The 22,986-nt window shown below is 37.2% G+C and overlaps 1 protein-coding gene across 1 annotated transcript in view; it reads left to right on the top strand.

Moving 5' to 3' along the window:
* The window catches only part of LOC131437507 (sialin-like), a 42,457-nt gene extending 25,412 nt beyond the window's left edge, over positions 1-17,045 (top strand). Inside the window, exons 4-7 of the mRNA XM_058606904.1 lie at positions 105-341; positions 6,413-6,841; positions 6,908-7,064; positions 16,282-17,045. Coding sequence (XP_058462887.1) covers positions 105-341; positions 6,413-6,841; positions 6,908-7,064; positions 16,282-16,688 — 1,230 coding nt within the window. The 3' untranslated portion in view covers positions 16,689-17,045. The remainder of the gene's footprint in view (positions 1-104; positions 342-6,412; positions 6,842-6,907; positions 7,065-16,281) is intronic.
* Positions 17,046-22,986: the final 5,941 nt, after the last annotated feature.

Genomic DNA, 22,986 nt, shown 5'->3' with positions numbered 1-22,986 from the left:
ACACAATTTGGCGAAACCAGATATAAACCTCGAAACAAACATAAAATGTAAATATCACGTCTTTCTTATTTGTCTCCATTTGCACGTGCCGCGGCGAACATCAGTACGGTCCCCGCTACAACTGGACATCGCACGATCAAAGCTTACTTTTGGGGGCCTACTTCTACGGGTATTTATTGACGTCGCTTCCCGCCGGTGTCCTGGCGGAACGGTTCGGTGGACGACGATTGGTCGGCTACACGCTTTCGTTCAGTGCCTTCCTAACAGCACTTACCCCACTGGCAGCCACCTACGGTCTGTGGGTCATTGTAGCGAATCGTGCACTGCTGGGAATATGCGGGGTAAGTACCAAGTGACGGCAACACATTCATAATCCGGCTACTGACAATATTTCATCCAAATCAAAAGCGGCGTTTTTTCAGTACATCGACATCAAATTTATAATCACTTTTTATTCAGTGTAGAACTCATTCAGGCATAGTGACTTTTGAGACAAAGTCTACAAGTCCAATGTGATCTAAGAGGGTGCTGCCAACTCCGAGTACAATTTGGCGCGAAATAGATACATACACACTCTCACTGTTTCCGCCTTGAGTAGCCATCGGGTGTGCTTCGCAAGCAATTAAATTGTGTTTAATTTTCTTTTTATATGTAACTTCGTGTAATCGTGTAGCTAAGTGCGATGTGACATCGTGTCGTATTAACGACGGTCGTTTCCTATGGAAGTGCGAATTGTGCTACGCTGCTTATCATACCCTGTGTCGAGGAATGTCATAATAGACAAATTCGATTACGATCTTCAACGTGCAGGTGATGAATGAGCACATTTTATACAGGTTGGAGACGATAAGCTAAAGCTGCTGCATCAACGAGAGCGTATCCTGAATGCCGAGAAAACAAAATAAATCTCCTTCTTCCCTACCCGAAGACGGGGTTTGCGAAAGCAAGCTTTACCGCAGGAGGATACTTTTACATATATTTCCATTTCCATGTTTCATTCTTCTATCTTTTAATCATTGTGTGTTGACAAGTTTCCAAGTTGATAACCACTGGATGTCATTACTCCCATACCTTTTTCCTAGAGAATCTCTTGCTCTATTCTTTAATAGAAAGCTGATAGCAGTGGGTGCGGACCGAATGAGTCATTTTTTCGAATACATTACTTCGCCGAATGTGTTGTTTAAGTAAAAGTATCGCTTTAAAATATTATAAAAATCATACAGTTAAGGCAATTAACTAGCTTTCTTTGAAAATTCTATTCTTAGCATCAAAAATCAATCTGTGAAGATTAATCAATTAATTTCTGATAAATAGAGTTTTGAACTGCTTTAACCACTGTTAGCTGATTCGGTTTCCGACGACCCGTTTTGTATAGGTACAGAGCAAATTGTGTTTCGAGATTGACTAGCCCCGCTTTACTGTAATGATTGCATCAAATGGATTCGAACATTATAGATAAACTTTTGATCTCTTGCGATTGGCAAGCCATACTCCAGTTTTCATTCAATGCCCTAACTAATCGTATCCACATTCCCCGTCATAACAACCAGTCAATCACAATTTCTGGAGATCTTTATTGAACTGTTAATCACAATTGAAAGTTTATTATGCCCTGAAAGATAAATTTATTCGTAAGGCGTATATTTTAGTATCTTCTGAGCAGAGATACCAAATATTTTAATGGAAAATCTGTATTGTCCTGTACAAAAGTCTGTATTTATCTAAAATTTTTACAATGAAATGATATTAAATATATGTTATCCCAATAGATTAAGATTATAGAATGAGAGATTCAATTATTTATTTTAAAAATGTAGACTTCATTAGTGGACATGGAATTCTAATGCCTCAAGTCAGATCATACACCAACACAAGAGAACATTGCACATAATACATTTATTATATGTTCTATTTTCTATAGGTCCTTTTGCACAAACTTTTTCAGTGCAATAAATAGTGACAGTTCATTTTCTTATTCGTTGAGAAACACTTTTGTCCCCTTGGAAATAAGTTTTTTAACATTCAGTAAAAAAAACACATCGATTTAATAATAATTGAAGAATCGATAACGAATTTTATAGAAGAAAAATATATTTCCCCATGAGCGTTGATTCAATTAATTTGATTTTTAACCCAAATTCATTCAGATTGTTCCGGTTAGTTAACAAAAGCTTACGTCACATACAGGGTCCGCTAAGTAACTTTTTTTTTAAAACATGAATAAAACACAAACAGTTCATCCGATTTCAAATTTTTTTTTTTCATATTAAAGTACAATCCTTCCGGTTAATGTTGGAATATAATTTTATTCAAATGGCTGCCTCGGCTGGCCTTGCAGTACGCCATACGGTCGGTCCAGGTTTTTAGTACATGTTCGATTGTATGCAGCTTTATTTCAGCTATGTCTGCACGAATGTTGTCCTTCAAGGCTTGAATTGTCTCTGGCTTGTCCACATAACATTTATCTTTGACAGCCCCCCAAAGATAATAGTCTAACGGCGTCAAATCACAGCTCCGAGGCGGCTAACCGACATCCGAACTTCGACTGATAATTCGATCTTCGAAGACTGTGCGCAGAAGATCAATCGTAGCGTTGGCTGTGTGACACGGAGCGCCGTCTTGTTGGAACCAATTGGTGTTCAAATGCAAGATATTATGGCCTCACACAATTTTCCTGAGTTTCATTTGGATCCGACTTTCGGCTCCGAAATTACAAGGAAATATGTACAAATTTAAGAGAAAATGTGCTCTCAATTTTCTCGGAAATTTCCTAACCGATATTCACAAACTAAAAAGCAAATAAAAGGTCTTGAAATTCTTTTAAATGTCCCCGAAAAGTTAATCCAATTTCCAATTGCATAAGTATTTTTTCACAAGCGATGGCGAAACGAGGTGCACATTTTTATTAAACTTAAAGACTGTACCAGAAAGTATGGACGCACTTTGATTTCGCTGTAAATAATTCACAAGTGTTAGATATTCAAATTTTATTCGATATACTGATAATACTAGACTACAACAACAGAATATTATTCTCAACATTTGCTACTTAGCCATTGTAGACTAGCTGGCGCACCTTCTTGCGAACGTTCCTCATTAAATTCCGTTTAGACTTCTTGGCGACAAGTTTTGACACTTTTTTCCAATCTTTTTCGAACTGTTGAATGGATTCGGCTGCCGAGACATGTTTCCTAATATGTGCCTTCGTTAATGCCCAAAATTCCTCAATTGGTCGAAGTTGTTGGCAATTTGGTGGATTCATGTCTTTTGGGACGAAAGTTACATTTTTGGTAGTATACCATTCTACCGTTGATTTCGAGTAGTGGCAAGAAGCAAGATCTAGCCAGAAGACAACAGGATCCTTGTGGCTTCGAATAATGGGTAGAAGTCGTTTTTGGGAACATTCCTTGATGTATATTTCGCTGTTCATTGATGTATATTTCGCTGTTCATTGAAGCAGTGGTGATGAAGGGTATCGAAATCTTACCGCAGCTACAAATTGCTTGCCAGACCATAGCTTTCTTAACAAATTTTTCGACTTCAATCGATGTCTCGGACTGGTTTAACACTTGCCCTTCTCGCACCGTATAATATTGCGGTCCCGGCAAGGATTTGTAATCGAGTTTCACGTAGGTTTCGTCGTCCATGATTATGCAGTTCAAATTTCCAGCAAGAATCGTATTGTACAGCTTTCGAACTCTCGGCCTGATAGATGCTTCTTGTTTCGGACTACGTTTTGGTTGTTTATGCTTCTTATAGGTTCGAAGATTCAAATGTTCTTTAGCACGAAGAACGTTTGACTTCGAAATGCCCACTTTTTTGGCCACATCCCGAACTGAAACCTCCTTCTTTTGCTCGAACGCCTTCAGTATACGTTTATCCAACTAAGGGTTAGCAGGACCTTTTTTACCTTTTTTTATATATATAAAAAATAGGTATAGAATTCGCTCAAACTTTAGAAAATTTTTCCGAGGCCCGGAGGGCCGAATGACATATACCAATCGATTCAGCTCAACGAACTGAGCAAATGTCCGTGTGTGTATGTGTGTGTGTCTGTATGTGTGTTATCAACTAAGAGGTCGAGATCTCAGAGATGGCTGGACCGATTTTGATCAAACTAGTCGCAAATGAAAGGTCTCCCCGTCACCCAGAACGTTATTGAATGGTTTTGAGATCGGATGTTTACGTTTTGAGTTATACTAAGTTTTATGTCAAAATTTTCATCATTCAGTATCTGTCACAATTGACCTTGAAAACAAAATATTTTTTTAGACTTAGATTCCGCACGGTAATACCTATCCAACAAGCCATAGATTCTTAAAATCCGTCCATTTTTAACGGAGATATCGAAATTTTTGTGTAAACGACTTTCCCCCTTATTCCAGCAGTAGAAGTTTTGAGCGCAGTATGACAAAGCAATGCTTGGGAGCAACGGAAAACACGATTTTTTATACTGCGACATACAATTGTTTCTAAGTACCAAAAAGACTGTGTACAGCATCCTTTTTCATGACAATTTGTCTTGGACCGATTTTAGCACGGTTCGTTTTTGGCAACATAATCGTTCGAATATGGCATATGTAAACCAGATGATATCAGCATTTTTGAGTTGAAAGTTATTCCATAATTATATTGATTTAAACTACTTACAGCAATAAAAGCTGGAAGAACATAACTTCCATATACCATACGATTCAGTTCGTCGAGATCAACAAATGCGTGTGTGACAAATAATTTCACTCAATATTTATCGGAGATGGCTAAGCCGTTTTCTACAAACTCAGAACTACATATGAAAAGTAGTATACTCCCAAACAAGGTTCCTAAAATATGTATGGATCCGACTTCTGATTGCGGAACCACAGGATGATATATGAAACGAAATTAAAATAATGCAATTCATTTTTCTCGTAGATGGTTGAACCGATCTAAGATATAAATGAAATCTAAGAATCATCTATGATTCAAATGAAAGGTCTTGAAATCCTATAAAATTTAGTCAGATCCGATTTCTGGTTTAGGAGATACAGGGTGAGTAGTATAAAAATGTCCATTTCACATAAATTAATCAGGTTTATCGACCCGTTTTCGGTTTATCCTCAAAGGTGTTATCCTCACCGAACTTCCTGATTGAATTTCGCACGGTTTTTTCACTTACTCCTTCCATTTTTGCTATCTTTCTCAGTGATAGTCCGCGTTCTGTGCACCATTTGTACACAAATTTTCGACGTTGTTCTGCTGAAAGTCCACGCATTTCGAAACAAACTAATGAAAAAAATCGCCAGTAGCCGGTGAATTTAATATTGCATGAGGGTCTTCCAATATCCATGTTGGCCGCATCCTTCGGTCCGTGTGGGTCCGCGGGAAATACCCCCAAGCTACGAAGACCCGGCGAGTGGCCCGCATGCTGGTCATCGACTGGAGCGGTCTTCCATGGGCGTTGATGATGATATTGCCGAAGAGAATGACAGAAAAGTAAATATTGTGGAAAACGTGATGCAAAGGGAGTTGTGGGAACAAGATGTCTAAAAACGACAGAGATCTGATTAGTTGCATCGAGATGGTGAAGAGACGGATGAAGGGGGAACGAAAAAGTTAGTGACAAAAACAAGATCTTGCTAGTTCCAATGAAGATGGTGGACAGAGCAAGAAGTACTTGGTGTGACAGGCGATCTGTAGGTGCAGTATATTCAACAAGCCGTATACAACGACCATCAACATCAACGGCCAAATATATGCGGATCAATAATATCAAATGTTACAGCTTATGCAATGAAATGTTACATGTTTGTTTCAAACTGTTAAAGCTCGTATGTGACTAAAACAATGTTAATCGATTTTTTTCCCAAAATTACTCCATTTTACATCAAATAAAATGTTCCACAAGGTATTAATTTGGTATTGTTTATAAACAATGTCTCATTTGCTTTGGAAAAAGATTCGAAAAAGGAACATTATATCTAGATAAAACTGCGATACTGCGATCTCTACGAGTGTCACGAGCTGGAAAATCATTGTAAAACTTATAAAAGCTCTACCGACCCTCAATCATTGCAGCAATGTATGGAGTTTGTTCGAACTGCATTATTACTTTCACCTTTTCATTATTTGTATAATCGGATTTAATCGAAACATTTAAATAAGTCCTTTACAAATAGTTACGAAAACACCAACCTATTAATTGAATGATTCCTTCTGATAATCAAATTTGTGTGATTCAAAATAATATTACAAAACAGAGACACCCAACTCGGTTTGCGGTCAAAAAAGAATCTGTTGAAATATAAATTTAAGATCTCGAAGTAAACCTCTAATTAGACTTGCAAATAACATACACATTTCCCTAACAAATAGAACTAATAAATTGGCAATCAAATATTAATCGTCAATTCCTATTTTCTGTTCATTACAGGGTGTACTCTATCCAGCGCTGCACAATCTTGTCTCCAAGTGGGCTCCTCCGAACGAGAAAGGTAAATTCATCTCTGCCCTGATGGGTGGCACGTTTGGTACCGTCGTAACCTGGCCTCTGGTCGGTGTCCTCATTGAATCCTTCGGCTGGTCATTTGCCTTCTACGTTCCAGCGGTGCTAACGGCCATCGTGGCCTCTTTTTGGCTCATTTTGGTAGCCGATTCCCCCGCTCAGCACCCACGCATCAGCCAAGAAGAACGGGATTTCATTGAGAAGTCACTTGGTGATACGGTTTCCAAGCAAAACCTGCTTCCACCGATTGTGAAAATTATTAGCTCAGTGCCTTTCCTAGCTTTACTAGTACTGCATTTTGGCAACCTCTGGGGACTCTACTTCCTAATTACCGCAGCGCCGAAATTCATGAGTGAGGTTTGTTGCACTGATAGTAAAAAAATGCCAAAAAACTTTAAAATTTATTTTTTCTTCTAACTTAAGGTTCTCGGATTCAAACTTGCCAAGGCAGGTTTCCTGGCTGCTCTGCCATACCTTGCCCGAGCATTGGCTGCATTTGGCTTCGGTAGCATCGGAGACTATCTGAGAAAGAAATCCGTGTTCGGCGTAACCACGATCCGCAAGTCGTTCTGCCTATTCTGTAAGTATTTGATTTGATTTATGATTTGAAAAAGGAGACTAATTTCACTAACTTAAAGAATGTTTAGTGCTATTACATACATTTCTGTTAATTTAGAACGATGTTGTGGAATCTCATCTTCAAATTCATCCATGCACGTAGCCTCCTAACGTTTTCAAGTATACAAACTCTCTAAAAACGAAACCATGAACTTAATTTAGCTAGAGCAGTTAGTAGAATTAATTGAACACTTTCACTTTTTTGTGCTATCAGATTCTAGTATATGGAAAAAAGTCACTGAATTTTCACAGAAGTATAACTAACGTCATAATACAGATACGCGTATTTCGGTTTTATAAGTTATTAGTTATTTCTGTCTCTTCTGCTGCCTACGGGGTAACAAAATTCATAGAAATATGACTAGAATTGAACTGCGTGGCACACGAGCACAGCTGAACATGCTCGGTTCTTCTGTTCATTTAGGCTGTGTGTGGATAGTTCAATTGGCAAAACGATTTGCCCGGATAAAAGTTAGCTACGGGTTCGAGTCCCGTCTGTGCGGTAGCTTTTTTGCGGATGGCATAGTTGTACTCACATATCATTTTTCCTATCTGTTTTCCGCGTTAGGCACTCATCAAATTTAAAACTAGCACATGGCGGCTCTCTATCGATTCAAATAGACGAAGCAATTTTTTCAAGCAGTGCTTCATTATATTCCGAGAACAGCGCAATGGCAATATATCAGACGGTATTAGTGATGACTACACGCATTGTCTCAACATCGAACGGGGTAGTTTCTGTTAGAATGTTCGTGATAACATTCAAAGTGTTACAACACTGAATTCGTTGTCTAAATGCAATCATGCAAAAGGACCAAAATAATCCTTTTCTACGGCAGCTAAAATTATGAACTTGCCAAAGAGATTTTCTTTAAGAAGTGGGTGAAAACATACAAGTGTCAAGTGTTCAGAACTAATTGGCTCGAGTGGCACGTTCCCCACGAGTATCGCCGCTCTCAATATCCCACCAAATGCACCAGAAAATGAAAACAATATTAGTAGCTATTTTCAAAGATGGCTCTACCGATTTTTACCATCGCAACTGAGAGGTTGCGATGGTAAAAATCGTTAGAGCCAGTCTTCAGATACCATAAAAATATCCTGATTTTTATTTAGATCGAAATTCCGGTTCCGGAGATAGTGTGCGTAGAGTGAAACTGTCAATATCGATAGTATTTATTCATAAGTAACAATGTGATGAGTAAGTGATTTCCGGTTCTAACGTTGCAAGATGATAAGTTTCCAAAATTTTAAAGTTTTGCCCGCAAATGTTCCAATTAGTAGGTCATGTTAGTTTATGGCCATACAAATTGTTTGAGTTATACAGGATCCTTCGTGTTTTTAAATTTTTAGATCATGTATTCATTTTTTTTTCAAATATTATAAACACCGAATCCTCCATTTACGAACTAAACGAAGGTTCGTAAAAAGAGGAAGTTGGTAAAAAAAAGTTTACGTTATTTGGAATTTATTTTGTAAAAAAAGTTATGTATAATGAATGTGGAAACCGCCCATCATATAACTCGGAACGGATGTGAAGAGTAAGTGTAAGAAATTGATGTTTGGGTTCATTTCAAAATCCAAGATGGCGATTTCCGGTTTATTTACATGTTTTAAGCCCTAACAACATGGGTATTTTCGGAACGGGATTGATGAGTAGATGTAGGAAAACGATGCTTGAGGTGATTCTGAGATCCAAGAAGGCGAGTTCCGGTTAGTTATTATTCCTTGGAAGTTATTACCGTATTCCTTTTCAAAAATCAGTCTTGAATCAAATTGGACCGTGCAAAACAAATGGTTTGTCATACTGAAAATGTGGGCAAAATTTCTTTCAAATCGAAGCAAGTCGATCATGATTTTGCCACCTTTTCTACCCTTAATTGAATTGAATTGCTTCTGGACGCTTCTTCCCCCAAATATTTCATGTAACTATTCATGTCTGTTTAAATCTGTTTCTTATATATCAATGAAATAACATACTTTTAGTTAATTTGAGATAGTACAAATATTGAACAAACCGAAAATATTTTTCTACCAACAATATCATGGAATCATAATATTGAAGTTGAAAATCAAACACGAAGCACAAATTTTATAATTTTCTTCAAAATACCAAACAAAATCTAATTATAACGTAGCATTTTACATTTTACGAAATCCATCAAAATAAAAATCCTTATTCCCTGTAGCTTCAAATATTATTCTGATCGAGCTAAAACACATCACTACTAGTATGTGAAGTTATGGAATCTCAACGTGATATATTGATATAGAAAAGCTATTCATAACAATCAGATTTTGAATTTTCTTGATGCCGGGTATAAATAAATGATATAATAATAATAATAATAATAATAATAATAATAATAATAATAATAATAATAATAATAATAATAATAATAATAATAATAATAATAATAATAATAATAATAATAATAATAATAATAATAATAATAATAATAATAATAATTTTCGTGGTAGAGGAAGGTGAGAACGTATTTGAAAACCTAATCATTTCAATTCTTTTAATATTATTCTGTGATGTGTATTAAAGATGGTTTGAAAATCTTGTGAGTTGAAAAGATATTTAATGCACATTAAATAGCGAAATTAAAAAAAATCCTTTAAAAGTCCCTATGCTTTCTTCTATTACAACCATTGAGTTCCTTACATTGGTTTGCTCTCCCCGTAAATAACTGTCCCACGTCGAACATTATAATTGGCTGCAGGCACGAGCAGTGATCGTAATGCCGACAAAAATGCGGCTGCAAAAAAAAACACCAACACGAGTGGAAAATCACCTTGCACATCTGATTGTCAAGCAAAACATCGTGATCAAAACGAAAACACAAAACCACACGTTCCTCTCGCTTGACCCACTGTAATCAGTTACCGGTCTATGAGAGAGCCCCGTGGGTGCTTTTGGCGAAGCAAGTTTCATCCGCACGGGTAACGAATAAAAATAGATTCTTCGCTTGACCACGACGGGAGGGCTCCGACCTCAACCCAGCCAACGGTTCCAGTTGATTTGTGACGGCAAAAAAATGGTACTGTATTTGTCGTTGCCAGTATCTCGATGGCTCGCAGTGGTTCGTTTTTCCAGAAAGATCAAAACTACCAGTCTTTCCTGACCAATAAATAAAGCGTGGAAGAAAGTAGCTCGGTATGCGCGAATGTAATCGCTGTGATCGTTTCAGGAGATTCGATTGCAAAAATTGGCGGACTCGAACTACCAATCGATGCTCACTAATGCGTGTCTATTTATCATACATATTTGTTAGATTGATGTTGAAGTCTTGTCAACTTCCTCACTAATATTTTTTTTTGAGCCGAATCCTGAATGGTGTTATTTTAAACATTTTTTTTTTTTTCCATAAATACGTTTATTTCTTAAGGCAGTTTACATAAGTTTTTCTTCGCCGTAGCATCACTTTTACATAATATTCTTATCCTAATTTAATTCTAACATAGTCACAACGTTTTGAATTTATTAAAACATATTCTCTTATAGCTTAAATATCATCTTAGGTAACTCGTCATTAATTATGAAATCTACTCGGAAATATTATTTGAACCAAACGATTAACTTCTATAAATTATAAAATAAGCTGTTATTTTCAGACATTTTGTTGATAATTTCATAAACTGTTTCGAGTTTGTTTGTATCATTACATAATTTTTATTCTAATTTAGCTATTGGTTGAACTCATGGACGCAGCTGGGATCAGAACTAAGTCTTAAAAGGGGCCTTTATTAAATTGAAACTCCAATTTTCTTTATGAAATGATAAATAAGTTTCATGTATGAAAGGTCACGACAAGCAAGAATGTCTCGAACTGGGATATTGGATAGTTTACCTTGGGTACGCAAAGAATTTATTAGTTGAGATCTGACATCACGATACTCCACGCATGTCCAAACGACATGATCAATATCCCGATAACCTTCTCCGCAAGCACAATGATTAGTCTCGGAGAGCCCAATTCGAAGGAGATGTGCATCTAACGTGTAGTGATTGAACATGAGTCTGGACATCACACGAATGAAATCCCTACTCACATCCAGTCCCCTGAACCATGCCTTTGTCGATATTTTCGGAATAATTGAGTGCATCCACCGACCCAGATCATCTCTATCCCAAGATGCTTGCCAGCTGGCAAGTGTTCTTTGGCGAGACGAGCTATAGAATTCGTTGAAAGCAATCGGTCGCTCATAAATTTCACCCTCAATAGCACCACGTTTGGCTAAATTATCGGCTCTTTCATTGCCTGGAATCGAGCAATGAGCCGGGACCCAGACTATAGTGATTAGATAATTATTATTCAATATGTCGTTCAGACACTGTTTTATTTTACCCAAGAAAAACGGTTCATTTTTGCCAGCAGCGATTGAGCGAATGGCTTCAATTGCACTCAGACTATCTGTGAAGAGGAAATAATGGTTTGGAGATAATGTGACGATTACACTCAAACTATAATGAACTGCTGCTAGCTCTGCTATATAAACAGATGCAGGTTCTTGAAGCCTAAATGAGGCCGAAACATTATTGTTGAACATACCAAACCCTGTCGCTTCTTCAATTCGCGATCCGTCCGTGTAAAACATTTTCTCAGAGTCAATATGCCTGAACTTACTTGAAAATATTTTTGGGATTTCCGTCGAGCGTAGATGATCCGGGATTCCACGCACTTCACGCTGCATGGATGTATCGAAAAATAAAGTTGAGTCAGGGGCACTTAGGATGCTGACACGGATAGGAATATATCTTGAAGGGTTGATTTCCTGTGACATATGGTTAAAATATACTGTCATAAATTTTGTTTGAGATCGAAGCTCGACTAGTCGTTCGAAATTATTAATTACCATGGGATTCAGCACCTCACATCTTATTAGCAGGCGTGATGAAAGCTCCCAAAATCGATCTTTTAATGGAAGAACTCCCGCCAGAACAAATTATTTTAAACATTGTCTTTTACTATTTTTACGAAATAACAATTTTAACTTATACACACTTCGAAAAAATCATGTTATTTACGATCAAGAACATGTACATGAAATTCATTGAAATAAAAAAAATGCTGATGGCGAGAGAGAGTGGTGACTTAAACCGAGAATCATTGGATCACAAAGGCCGTCCGTTAATCGACTGAGCCACAGAAGCACGCATCTGTTTGGCTGATAAGTGATGCATTTAAATTCATGCAGTCGCACTTGCTAAAATCGGATACGGATTTGGACAGTTTTCGTTTTCATATGTTGTGATCTCGAAGAATTTGGATTACTAAAAACCGAATCGTTCTTAACTATTATTTTAGTTCTTTCATTATTAGGAATAGATTGAATATACATACGGCACCCACAATCGTGATCTTGGACCTATGATAAATCTGGGGGAATTACCGTCCGCTTAGAATGCATTAAGGAGAGCTTCGCCTGTAAATTCGGTTCACATAGAATTTGAAACGACACCAAGTACTAAAAAATATTGGTCATTTGCTGTAAGTCCTTTGTGTGAAGCTAATAATTTATTAGTAGTACCAATTAATTCAGTTTTTTGCCTTTCTCATATAGAAAGGCTATGCAATCACTGTGAAAATCGACTTTTTAACCGAGACCCGGAGGGTTGAATGTCATATACCATTAAACTCAGCTCGACGAACTGAGCAAGTTTATGTGTGTGTGTGTGTGTGTGTGTGTGTGTGTGTGTGTGTGTGTGTGTGTGTGTGTGTGTGTGTGTGTGTTGTGTGTGTTTGTGTGTGTGTGTGTGTGTGTGTGTGTGTATGTATGTATGTAACAAAAATATGCACTCACTTTTCTCGGAGATGGCTGAATCGATTTTCACAAACTAAGATTCAAATGAAAGGTCATTGTCCCATAGCCTGCACAGCAAAAAATTATGAAATTTGCAGGTGACGCAAATCTACATATGACACAATTCATAGAACGTAATCCGTGACACGACTGAATTTTACAAGAATGTTTTAAATATACTCCCGTACTTCAAGCAAACGCGTAAATTTACATGTTTTAGCACTTAGAAGTATGTCGGAATGAATTGAATATAAGTTATATTTACTGTAAAATTGAGTTATTTTTGACGCTCATATATGTCAGTCTCAGAAGACGTAGATTTACACGATTTTTTCTAGGTGTGTGCTATTGAATTTTATCCCGATCCGACTTCCGGTTTGGGAGATATAGGATGATATGTACCAAAATATGAAATAAATATGCACTAATTTTTTTCAGAGATGGCTGAACCGATTATCACAGACTTAAATTCAAATGACAAGTCTAATGGTGCCATAGCATGCCATTGAATTTCATTTGGATCCGACTTCCGGTTCCGGATTTACACGGTAATATGTGAAAATTAGTGAAAAAGTGTGCACTAACTTTTCTCTAAAATGGCTCCACCGATTTTCACAAATTAAGATTCAAATGAAAGGTTTTATAGTATCCTAAAAAATTGTACAACATTTTATCCGGATCTGATTTCTGGTTCCGGAACTAAAGTGTGATAAGTGGAAAATTACCAATTTCATATTTTATCATATTTTTTCATGAACGATGTTCAAAAACCGGTACAAATTCCATAAAACTTTCTGATGATGATTTTTACCTTTTTTTATAAATATAAAAAATAGGTATCGAATTCACTCAAACTTTAGAAAAATCTTCCGAGGCCCGGAGGGCCGAGTTTATTACCAATCGATTCAGCTCGACGAACTGAGCAAATGTCCGCGTGTGTGTGTATGTGTGTGTGTCCGTATGTGTGATGTCGAAATCTCAGAGTATGTCAAAATTTTCAGTTTTTTGGCTATAGCTGTCACAATTGACCTTGAAAACAGAATATGTGTTAAGACTTGGATTCCGTACGGTAATATCTATCCAACGAGCCATAGATTGGTAAAATCCGTCCATTTTTAACGCAGTTATCGACATTTATGTGTAAGCGACTTTTCCCCCTATTCTAGCAGTAAGAGTTTTGAGCGCTGTATGACAAAGTAATGCTTATGAGCAACGTGAAACACGTTATACTGCTACATACAATTGTTTCTAAGTACCAAAAAGACTTCTTTTTTTATGTCTTTTTGCCTCGGACCGATTTTAGCACGGTTAGTTTTTGGCAACATAATCGTTCGAATATGACATACGTAAATTAGATGATGGCAAAGATGGCAGCATTTTCGATTCGAAAACAATTGCATAAATATACTGATTTAAACTACTGACAGTAATGAATGCTGGAAGAACATAACACCAATATACCGAATCAGTTCATCGAGATCAGTAAATGCGTGTGTGGAAAACAATTTCACTCAATTTTCTCAGAGATAACTCAACCATTATCTACAAACTCAGATTCATACGAAAAGTTGTATGCTCCCAAACAAAGTTCCTGAATTACGTCTGGATCCGACTTCTGGTTCCTAAGCTACAGGATGATATGTTAAACGATATTAAAATAGTGCAAGCCATTTTTCTCATAGATGGCTGAACCGATCTAAGATTCAAATGAAATCCAAGAACCATCTAAGATTCAAATGAAAGGTCTTAAGATTCTATAAAACATCTTGTTTTTTTGTCAGATCCAACTTCCGGTTTAGGGCATACAGGGTGATTAGTATAAAAGTGTCCATTTCACATAAATTAATCAGGTTTATCGGGTTTGCAGATTTGGATAGTCGATAACCAAATAAACTTATTTCAGTTTCAGCGGTTTAATTTGCACTACGATTTCTCAAAGATGTCTGCCCTGATTTTCGAACATTTTGAATCAAATGTAAAATAAACAACTCCTCAGGTGAATTTAATTGACTTCGGCTACACCTATTTTAGAATTCCGGCTCCAGTATCGAATCGTTTCTAAAAAAAACCATATCGAATTTCAAAATCAAAAATTCAAATTAAAGTATTTATGGTCCCATGCAAAATTAATGAATTTTATTCGATTCTGATTTACGATTCTGGAATAGAAGATGACAATTCCAAAAAGCTTCAAAGTTGGACTTAAAACTATTGCAAATTCGTCATATTTATTTTTTAGCCATACGAATAGTTTTGGATTATGTTGAATACTGGCGCTGGAAGTAGCGTAGATAACCGTAAACTCTAAACTGGAACTTACTTCGACATCTCATGGAATGTTCAATCGATTGTCACATGTTTAGATTCAAATTCGATCCGGTTCGCAGCTTCGACATTACAGGGTAATGAGTGAATAGAACTTTAAATTGTCACTTGAAACGACGGTCATTAAAATAATTTCATGAGAACTAAAACGCCGAAGAATATTCATGCAAAAAACTCATGCGAATTGATAAAAAAGGTATCATCTCACTGCTAGGTGGATTAAGCACGTTTTTTTCTTCTAGTTTGCAGAGCTGATCATAAAAATTTAATTCAGCTGAGCATAAAAATTTAATGAGCATAAAAATTTAATTCGTCACTACCGGTCCCCCCTTTTCCTGTTCCGGAAGCACCGAAAGTGGTGAATCTCTTACAGAGCTGTTTGTATTCCTCTTGAAAGCTTGAACTACTTGCTTGTTATCCTTTTCACTATACAGAAAGCTTCCTGCCGATGGCACGATAAGACAGATTCGAATGTTCTTCGCAACGATTGCACTATTATTGAAAATACCCGATAGGTAAATTTGAAAGTGATTCAATGTGAGTCCACTTGAAGAAGTTTGACATCATCCTCGCATTGACATAATCTGTGCCCTTTGCTACAATCATTTGACATTATTTACAAAAACTTTTTAAAAGTATGTCTGTATGGCATAACATGATTGACTAGTTTCCCAACAATCCCGGCAAACTTACGTGCTTTGTATCGAATGAATTACAGATGCCCGATCGATACTGTTGCAAAATATCGCACGCAACTTAACGTTCAATTAAAAACATGTCTCACACTTTTAGCAGTACGGTATAAACGAATAATAATTACATACTATGCTAAAAATAACCAACATATACCAAAGATACAACCAATTTGCGGAAAATACGTCTTTGAAAACAACTGCATTCGAGCTCCTAAGTTTTGTAGCATGCTTACGTTGCATTTATTTTCAACCACATGATCTATCATTATTAGTTACAGTTGAGTGACTGTCATATTGAGAAGGTACCCGTCCAGAAGAGAAAAGTGACTGATTTTACTTTAATTGCAGCTCACATAATCCCCGGACTGTTCCTCATTGGGCTTATATATGCCGGTTTCGATCCGTACATGTGTGTCGCCATAATCACCCTCTCGTTGGGCTTCAACGGCGCCTCAACTATGACGAATCTGCAGAACTCCCAGGATCTGGCTCCGAACTTTGCCGGTACCCTGTATGGCATAATTAACTTCGTCGGAACGACCAGCGGCTTCATCACACCGATGCTGGTAGCACATTTCACCGCTGAACGCAGCACCATGGACGAGTGGAGGTACGTCTTTGCCATCGGCGCCGCGGCCTACATCATTCCGGCATTGCTGTTCGTCCTGTTTGGCTCCGCCGCCGTTCAAAAGTGGAACGAACCCAATCAGCACGAACACCAGAAACGTGAAGCCAGGGTACAAGAAACCTTCTAAGACCGCAACCTGACGGTCCACTGCAGGACTGCTCCTCGCATGTTGGTTACAATTACAACAGAGAGCCACGCAAACACAGCGCTGAGGGCGCTTTCTGTAAATATAGCTGTTTAACAGATTAGGAAATACAAACTAGCAGGAATCTCATTTCTAATGATAGTCAACTAGCGGTTAGGTGATCAAACAAGAAGTATTATTAGCTAGGGTTATAAATATCACAAATTGGTGCATAATTTCTCTGAATTCAACTACTGCCAGCTTGTGCAACCGGAGAAAGCAAGATACGGATAGCATATTTATGTAACTAATGGTTTATATGACGGCAGGGAAAATAATAAAACAAATCATTGAAATTGATTCGCTTCGACGCTACCATTAATGCGATTGAAAACGTAAAACCCCGACTTCCTAAACTGATTGTCTCGCGATTGCCAAGGTAAGTCACGCAATCCACTTTTCCGTAACAATTTGTCCATGGGCTAAAAAGACTCTTCCGGGATTTTTCTATTTCTCATTTAGATCAGAACCAGTTCTAGTATATTCCCGGGAAGACGGGAAAATATTCAAACGCTGATTAGAATTTCAATTCATGGTTTACACACAGTCAACAGACATTCAAGTAGAGATTTCAATGTGTGAAAGAAATTTAACAGTTGTTTGACAAAGTGATCGCCTATAGAGGCGCTTTGAACAACCCAGTAATCGCTTCTGGGTTCTTGCGTTTGAGCTTGCATACAATGGTAGTACAAAACAGTAATTTTTCACTAATTTTCGGGTTAAAACCGGGAATAAATAAAAGAAATTTTAAAAAAAATTCTTGCAGTGGCGTACGTATCGAGAAAAATGGCGCGCGGGGCAAAATAATTTTACCGCCACCATCGTTGTTTAAATTATCAAAAACAGCTTAACTCAATCTCAAAGATGTCTTGGTCGAGCAGTCGCCCCCCACCCCCCCCCCCCCCCTCCCCTGGCTTTTACACAAGATTCTTAAAAATGTCTGTTCTCTGTGGTTTACATGCGCTTACCAAGTAGCAATCGGCAACTAGTTCTGATTCGACTAAGTCCAAACTATGTTGCAACAAGAGTACGAACATGTTTTTATGTTACACTGGTTAAAACAAGGTGACAGCAATATTTCATCATAACATAACTAGTTAAAAAGCAATGTCTTGGCATTACATTCCTTTTGTGGAATTTGGCCTTTCTGTTTCAACAGACTTCGCAGCCGATTCATATAGCGTACAGAATCATTGCATGGCTAGTACTATGGATCCTACTGACGCTAAGAATCCTTCCACGTCGGAGCTCGAACATACGACAACTGGCTTATAAGACCAGCGTCCTATGCATTGAACCGCCAACCCGGGACGAAACAGTTATTTAGGTTTCCAATCACCACATCTTTTTGTCATATTTAATTAATTATAATTTATAAGCTATCGTTACTTAATCCAATCATATCATTAATCACAACATAAAATAAGTTTAATTGACTTCAACAGTAGCAACCCGTAACTAGTTCTGATACCACTTAGCCCAACTGTGTTGGAATAATAGCACGAACATGTTTTTTGTATTGCACTAGTTAAAACAAGGTGACAGCAGTGTTTCTTTATAACATAAATATTGAACTAACTATTATCGTTACTTGACTCTTTGATCACAGTTATACTTTTAGCTACTAGTTGAAAAAAGGTTTAGTTTCCGTTGCGATCCATTATAAACACGTAAGCGTATATGTAAATTGTTACTGTGAATTTTTTTTTGTTCAAATGTGAATTTTTATTCAGACCAATTTGCGTATACATAAGCTTTGCGTGGCCGATTTACCCATGTTTCTGTTGCACAATATTTTTTTTTATTGTTGGATCTCGTTGTCACCCTTCTTCTAGGGGGAGAGAGGAGCTTCCATTCCCTTCTAGCGAAGATTGGAGGTCATTTTGACCGTGGCTCATATCATCCATTGCTACATCGTTGGAGTTGTGAGTGGTTTCCGTTTCCTTGTTTTCATTGTTGATCGTAGTTTTGGATGCGCTTTGTTGATAGTTGGTTAGATGATGAAAGCGTTTTTGAAACAGGAGCATTGCATTCACTAGTTTCCATTGTTGAGCGGTTGTCCTTGTTTTTGTTTGTTTTGTTTGTTTTCGTAGTTTCAGTGCAAGGTTTGCCGTAGTGTGCAGGTTGTTCACAAAACTGACATGAAACCAATTGATTTTCATACGTAATCAACGTTTTACACGGATGTATCCCGTCTTGATCACAAATGATGTAAGATGCAACTGCTTTACGTAGTTGCATACGTACCACTCGCACCTCTATTGTTCACTGCACTGTATTGTCTTTGTTTCTGCCGTCGCGACCGTAAGAAATTTTCGACTGTGTCGAATGAGATGCGAGCACGAACTGTTACTGTGAATTGAAATAGCAGTAACGTTGGATAGCTATCGGTTGGTATACGCAACGTAATGAAAACGAAAATGCAACCTAGAAAACTTATGTTGGCTTGAATATGGCGAACACACTATGGAGTCGCAAGAAGTGTATGAAACATAAATCAAACCAGAATATTACTTTTTGCCTTTCTCTATAGAAAGGTATTAGAATTGCTGGAAAAACCGACTTTCGAACGGAGCCTCGGAGACCCATAGTGTTATATACCATTCGACTCAGCTCGACGAGATCGGAAAATGTCTGTGTGTGTGTATGTGTGTGTATGTATGTGCACTTTTCGAAGATATTTGAACGCGCTCAATTTTCTCAGAGATGGCTCAACCGATTTTAACAAACTTGGGCTCGTTTGAAAGCTACTGTCGGGCCATTGATCAAGTTCGAAGATCAAATGGCTGTGACTTTTGGTTCCGGAGATATGATTGTATAAGTGACGTAACCGACAAAAATCGTGCTATTTGAACGCGCTCAATTTTCTCAGAGATGGCTCAACCGATTTTAACAAACTTGGGCTCGTTTGAAAGCTACTGTCGGGCCATTGATCAAGTTCAAAGATCAAATGGCTGTGACTTTTGGTTCCGGAGATATGATTGTATAAGTGACGTAACCGACAAAAATCGTGCTATTTGAACGCGCTCAATTTTCTCAGAGATGGCTGAACCGATTTTAACAAACTTGGGCTCGTTTGAAAGCTACTGTCGGGCCGTTGATCAGGTTCGAAGATCAAATGGTTGTGACTTTTGGTTCCAGATATATGATGGTATAAGTGACGTAACCGACAAAACACGTTGATTTTTACCGCTCTTATATATAAGGGTGCCAAAATTTTGGGATCAACTCTATTTTCGTAAAGTTCTAGTGCTCAAAAGTTTAAGCACCTCGAAAAAAGCCTTCATGCAAAATTTGACCTAAATCGGACATGCTTAAGGGGTGCTGCCCGGTGGTAAAGGTTTGACAATTTTCGATCTTGAAAAAGCACCATAGGGGGGAGTACATGAAATTTCCAAAATCGAAAATTTTTTTTGATGCCAAAACTCTTAAAACTGCATAAAACATCGAAATTTAGTGTCATCTCAAAAAAAATTTTTTTTGAAAAAATCAACTTTCTGGGACTTAGAAAAATTTTCATATCAGTCCCAAAAAGTCGATTTTTTCAAAAAAAAATTTTTTTAGAGATGACAATAAATCTCGACGTTTCATGCAATTCTAAGCCTTTTGGCATCAAAATTTTTTTTTCGATTTCGAAAATTTCATGTACTCCCCCCTATGGTGATTTTTAAAGATATATGAAAATTCCACTAAGTGGACTAAGAAGGGTTTTGCCTTTCTCTATAGAAAGGTATTAGAATTGCTGGAAAAACCGACTTTCGAACGGAGCCTCGGAGACCCATAGTGTTATATACCATTCGACTCAGTTCGTCGAGATCGGAAAATGTCTGTGTGTGTGTGTGTGTGTGTGTGTGTGTGTGTGTGTGTGTGTGTGTGTATGTATGTGTGTGTGTATGTATGTGCACTTTTCGAAGATATTTGAACGCGCTCAATTTTCTCAGAGATGGCTGAACCGATTTGAACAAACTTGGGCTCGTTTGAAAGCTACTGTCGGGCCATTGATCAAGTTCGAAGATCAAATGGCTGTAACTTTTGGTTCCGGAGATATGATTGTATAAGTGACGTAACCGACAAAAAGCGTTGTATTTGAACGCGCTCAATTTTCTCAGAGATGGCTGATCCGATTTTAACAAACTTGGGCTCCTTTGAAAGCTACTGTCGGGCCATTGATCAAGTTCGAAGATCAAATGGCTGTGACTTTTGGTTCCGAAGATATGATTGTATAAGTGACGTAACCGACAAAAATCGTGCTATTTGAAAGAAGAGAAAGGCATTATCACACCACTAGGTGGATTAAGAAGGGTTTTTTAAAACTACATTTTGGCGAAAATAATGAAAGGCAGACTAGTCATTTTTGTTCTATGCACTATCATAAACACAGAGAAAACAATATAGGGATTGAACATCGATTGTGATAATTGTATATGAATTTAAAATGATAAGAATTCACTCTACTTGGGTTAGTGAAGAGCATTCTGAACATAGGATCATTTCGTTGTTTATTTTTCATATCTTCATAAACAGATTTTGATTGAAGGCGCATAAAAAAATTTGTACCGGCGCGTTGTGAAATTTGTACCTTGTATCAAGTTTCTCAAGTTTGTTGATAGAAAAGCATTCTGGATTCATTCAATGTTTATAATGTCGATGGTGACTAAGTTTCAACTAGTTTACTTGGAAACAAGTTGTTTTCATTTTATGGAAAGAAAAGTTATTTCAGTATGGTATTACAACGTCACGGCCAGGTATTTTTAGGCGACTTAGCAACTAGTAAAAACTCCGCTTTTTGAGTCATGCAAGTGGTTAGATGTTTTTTTTTTCTCATAAATACGTTTATTTCATAGGCAATATACATACGTTTTTCTTCGTCGTGGCATCCACAATACATAGTACTTTAAACCTAATACATTCCGAATATCATATTAGTATGTTGGTATTCATTAGTTGTTCTAAACAATGCTTTTATCAAGCGATTTGCAATTATAAATTACATTAAATAAAATACATTTATTTTGTACATGATCTTATAACTATTTAAAGCTTTTTATTAGTTCATCACTTCTAATCAATATAATATAGCTGGCTATTAGTTGAACTCATGGAAGAGAAAGGAGTGTAACATAAAATAAAATTTAAATTGGAACACCAATAGACTTAATGACATGATAAAGAAGTTTCATGTAAGGAAGGTCACGACAAGAGCGGTAACGATCACCCAAATTTAAGGTTTGCAGACTAGTCACAAAAAAGCTAGCATAACAAAAAAATGTTACTTGGGTTAACAAAACTATCAAGTATCAAATTGAAAGTCAATGTTAGTCGTATTCTGGATAACAAAAAGGAATCAGTTCGCTTTTACATCTCATCTAGTGATGTCTGATTTTTCGTATTAATCGATTATTAGGTATTCGATTATTAAAAGAGGAGCCGATTTGTGTAATCGATTACTATAAAGCATTAATCGATTAATGCAAATAATCGATCAAATCATTCTAAACAGAATCAGAGCTGCCAAATGAAAATCTGTGTTGAATATCAAATCTTTACCATTAGTGTATCATACAGTAAGTAAAATATGAGAAAATGTGGTTGAAATGTCTAGAAAATTCAATAATATCTATGATGGAAAAATGTATGAACATTGTAACTGTGGGCAGAATGGATCAAAAATTGTTTAGCTTTAGGCTGCAGACAGAGTGAGCGCGAAAAGCTGAGCCGAGCTTGGTGCTGGCCAAAGCGTTTTACTTACAGCAAAACAGAGGGACTCTGTCAGAGTGAAAGTTGTGCCGATTTCCCACTTGTACTCATAAAGAGTCCTTTTGATTAACTACTAGAATCATTCTCGCTTTTGATTTGCCAATGTTAGTCAACAGCTCGGCTTCGCTTCTCGCGCCCACTATGTCTGCAGCCTAAGGCTAAACGTTATCTACTAAGGCTGCGAACTCAGAAAATTAACCGCGAAATGGTTCACAGCCTAACTCTGTATAAAATGAACAATGAGAAAATTAACCGCGAAATGGTTCACAGCCTAACTCTGTATAAGAATATAACAATGAGAGATTCTCTTTGTTTACTTTCTCTTTCGATTATTACGGTATTCTTAGCAATCCTTCTCTCCAATTATTTAACGATAACAATAACCAGAGCTAACATCTTTTAACCTGCACTGAAGTACAGTATTTTGTAGTGAACAATAGAACGACCTCGAAATGAGTGAACCAAACGAACAAAAGCTACCGCC

The sequence above is a fragment of the Malaya genurostris genome, chromosome 3, assembly GCF_030247185.1.
Source record: "Malaya genurostris strain Urasoe2022 chromosome 3, Malgen_1.1, whole genome shotgun sequence".
Taxonomy (NCBI): Eukaryota; Metazoa; Arthropoda; class Insecta; order Diptera; family Culicidae; genus Malaya; species Malaya genurostris.
The sequence above is the reverse complement of the archived record's forward strand: the minus strand, read 5'-3'. Positions and strand labels throughout refer to the sequence as shown.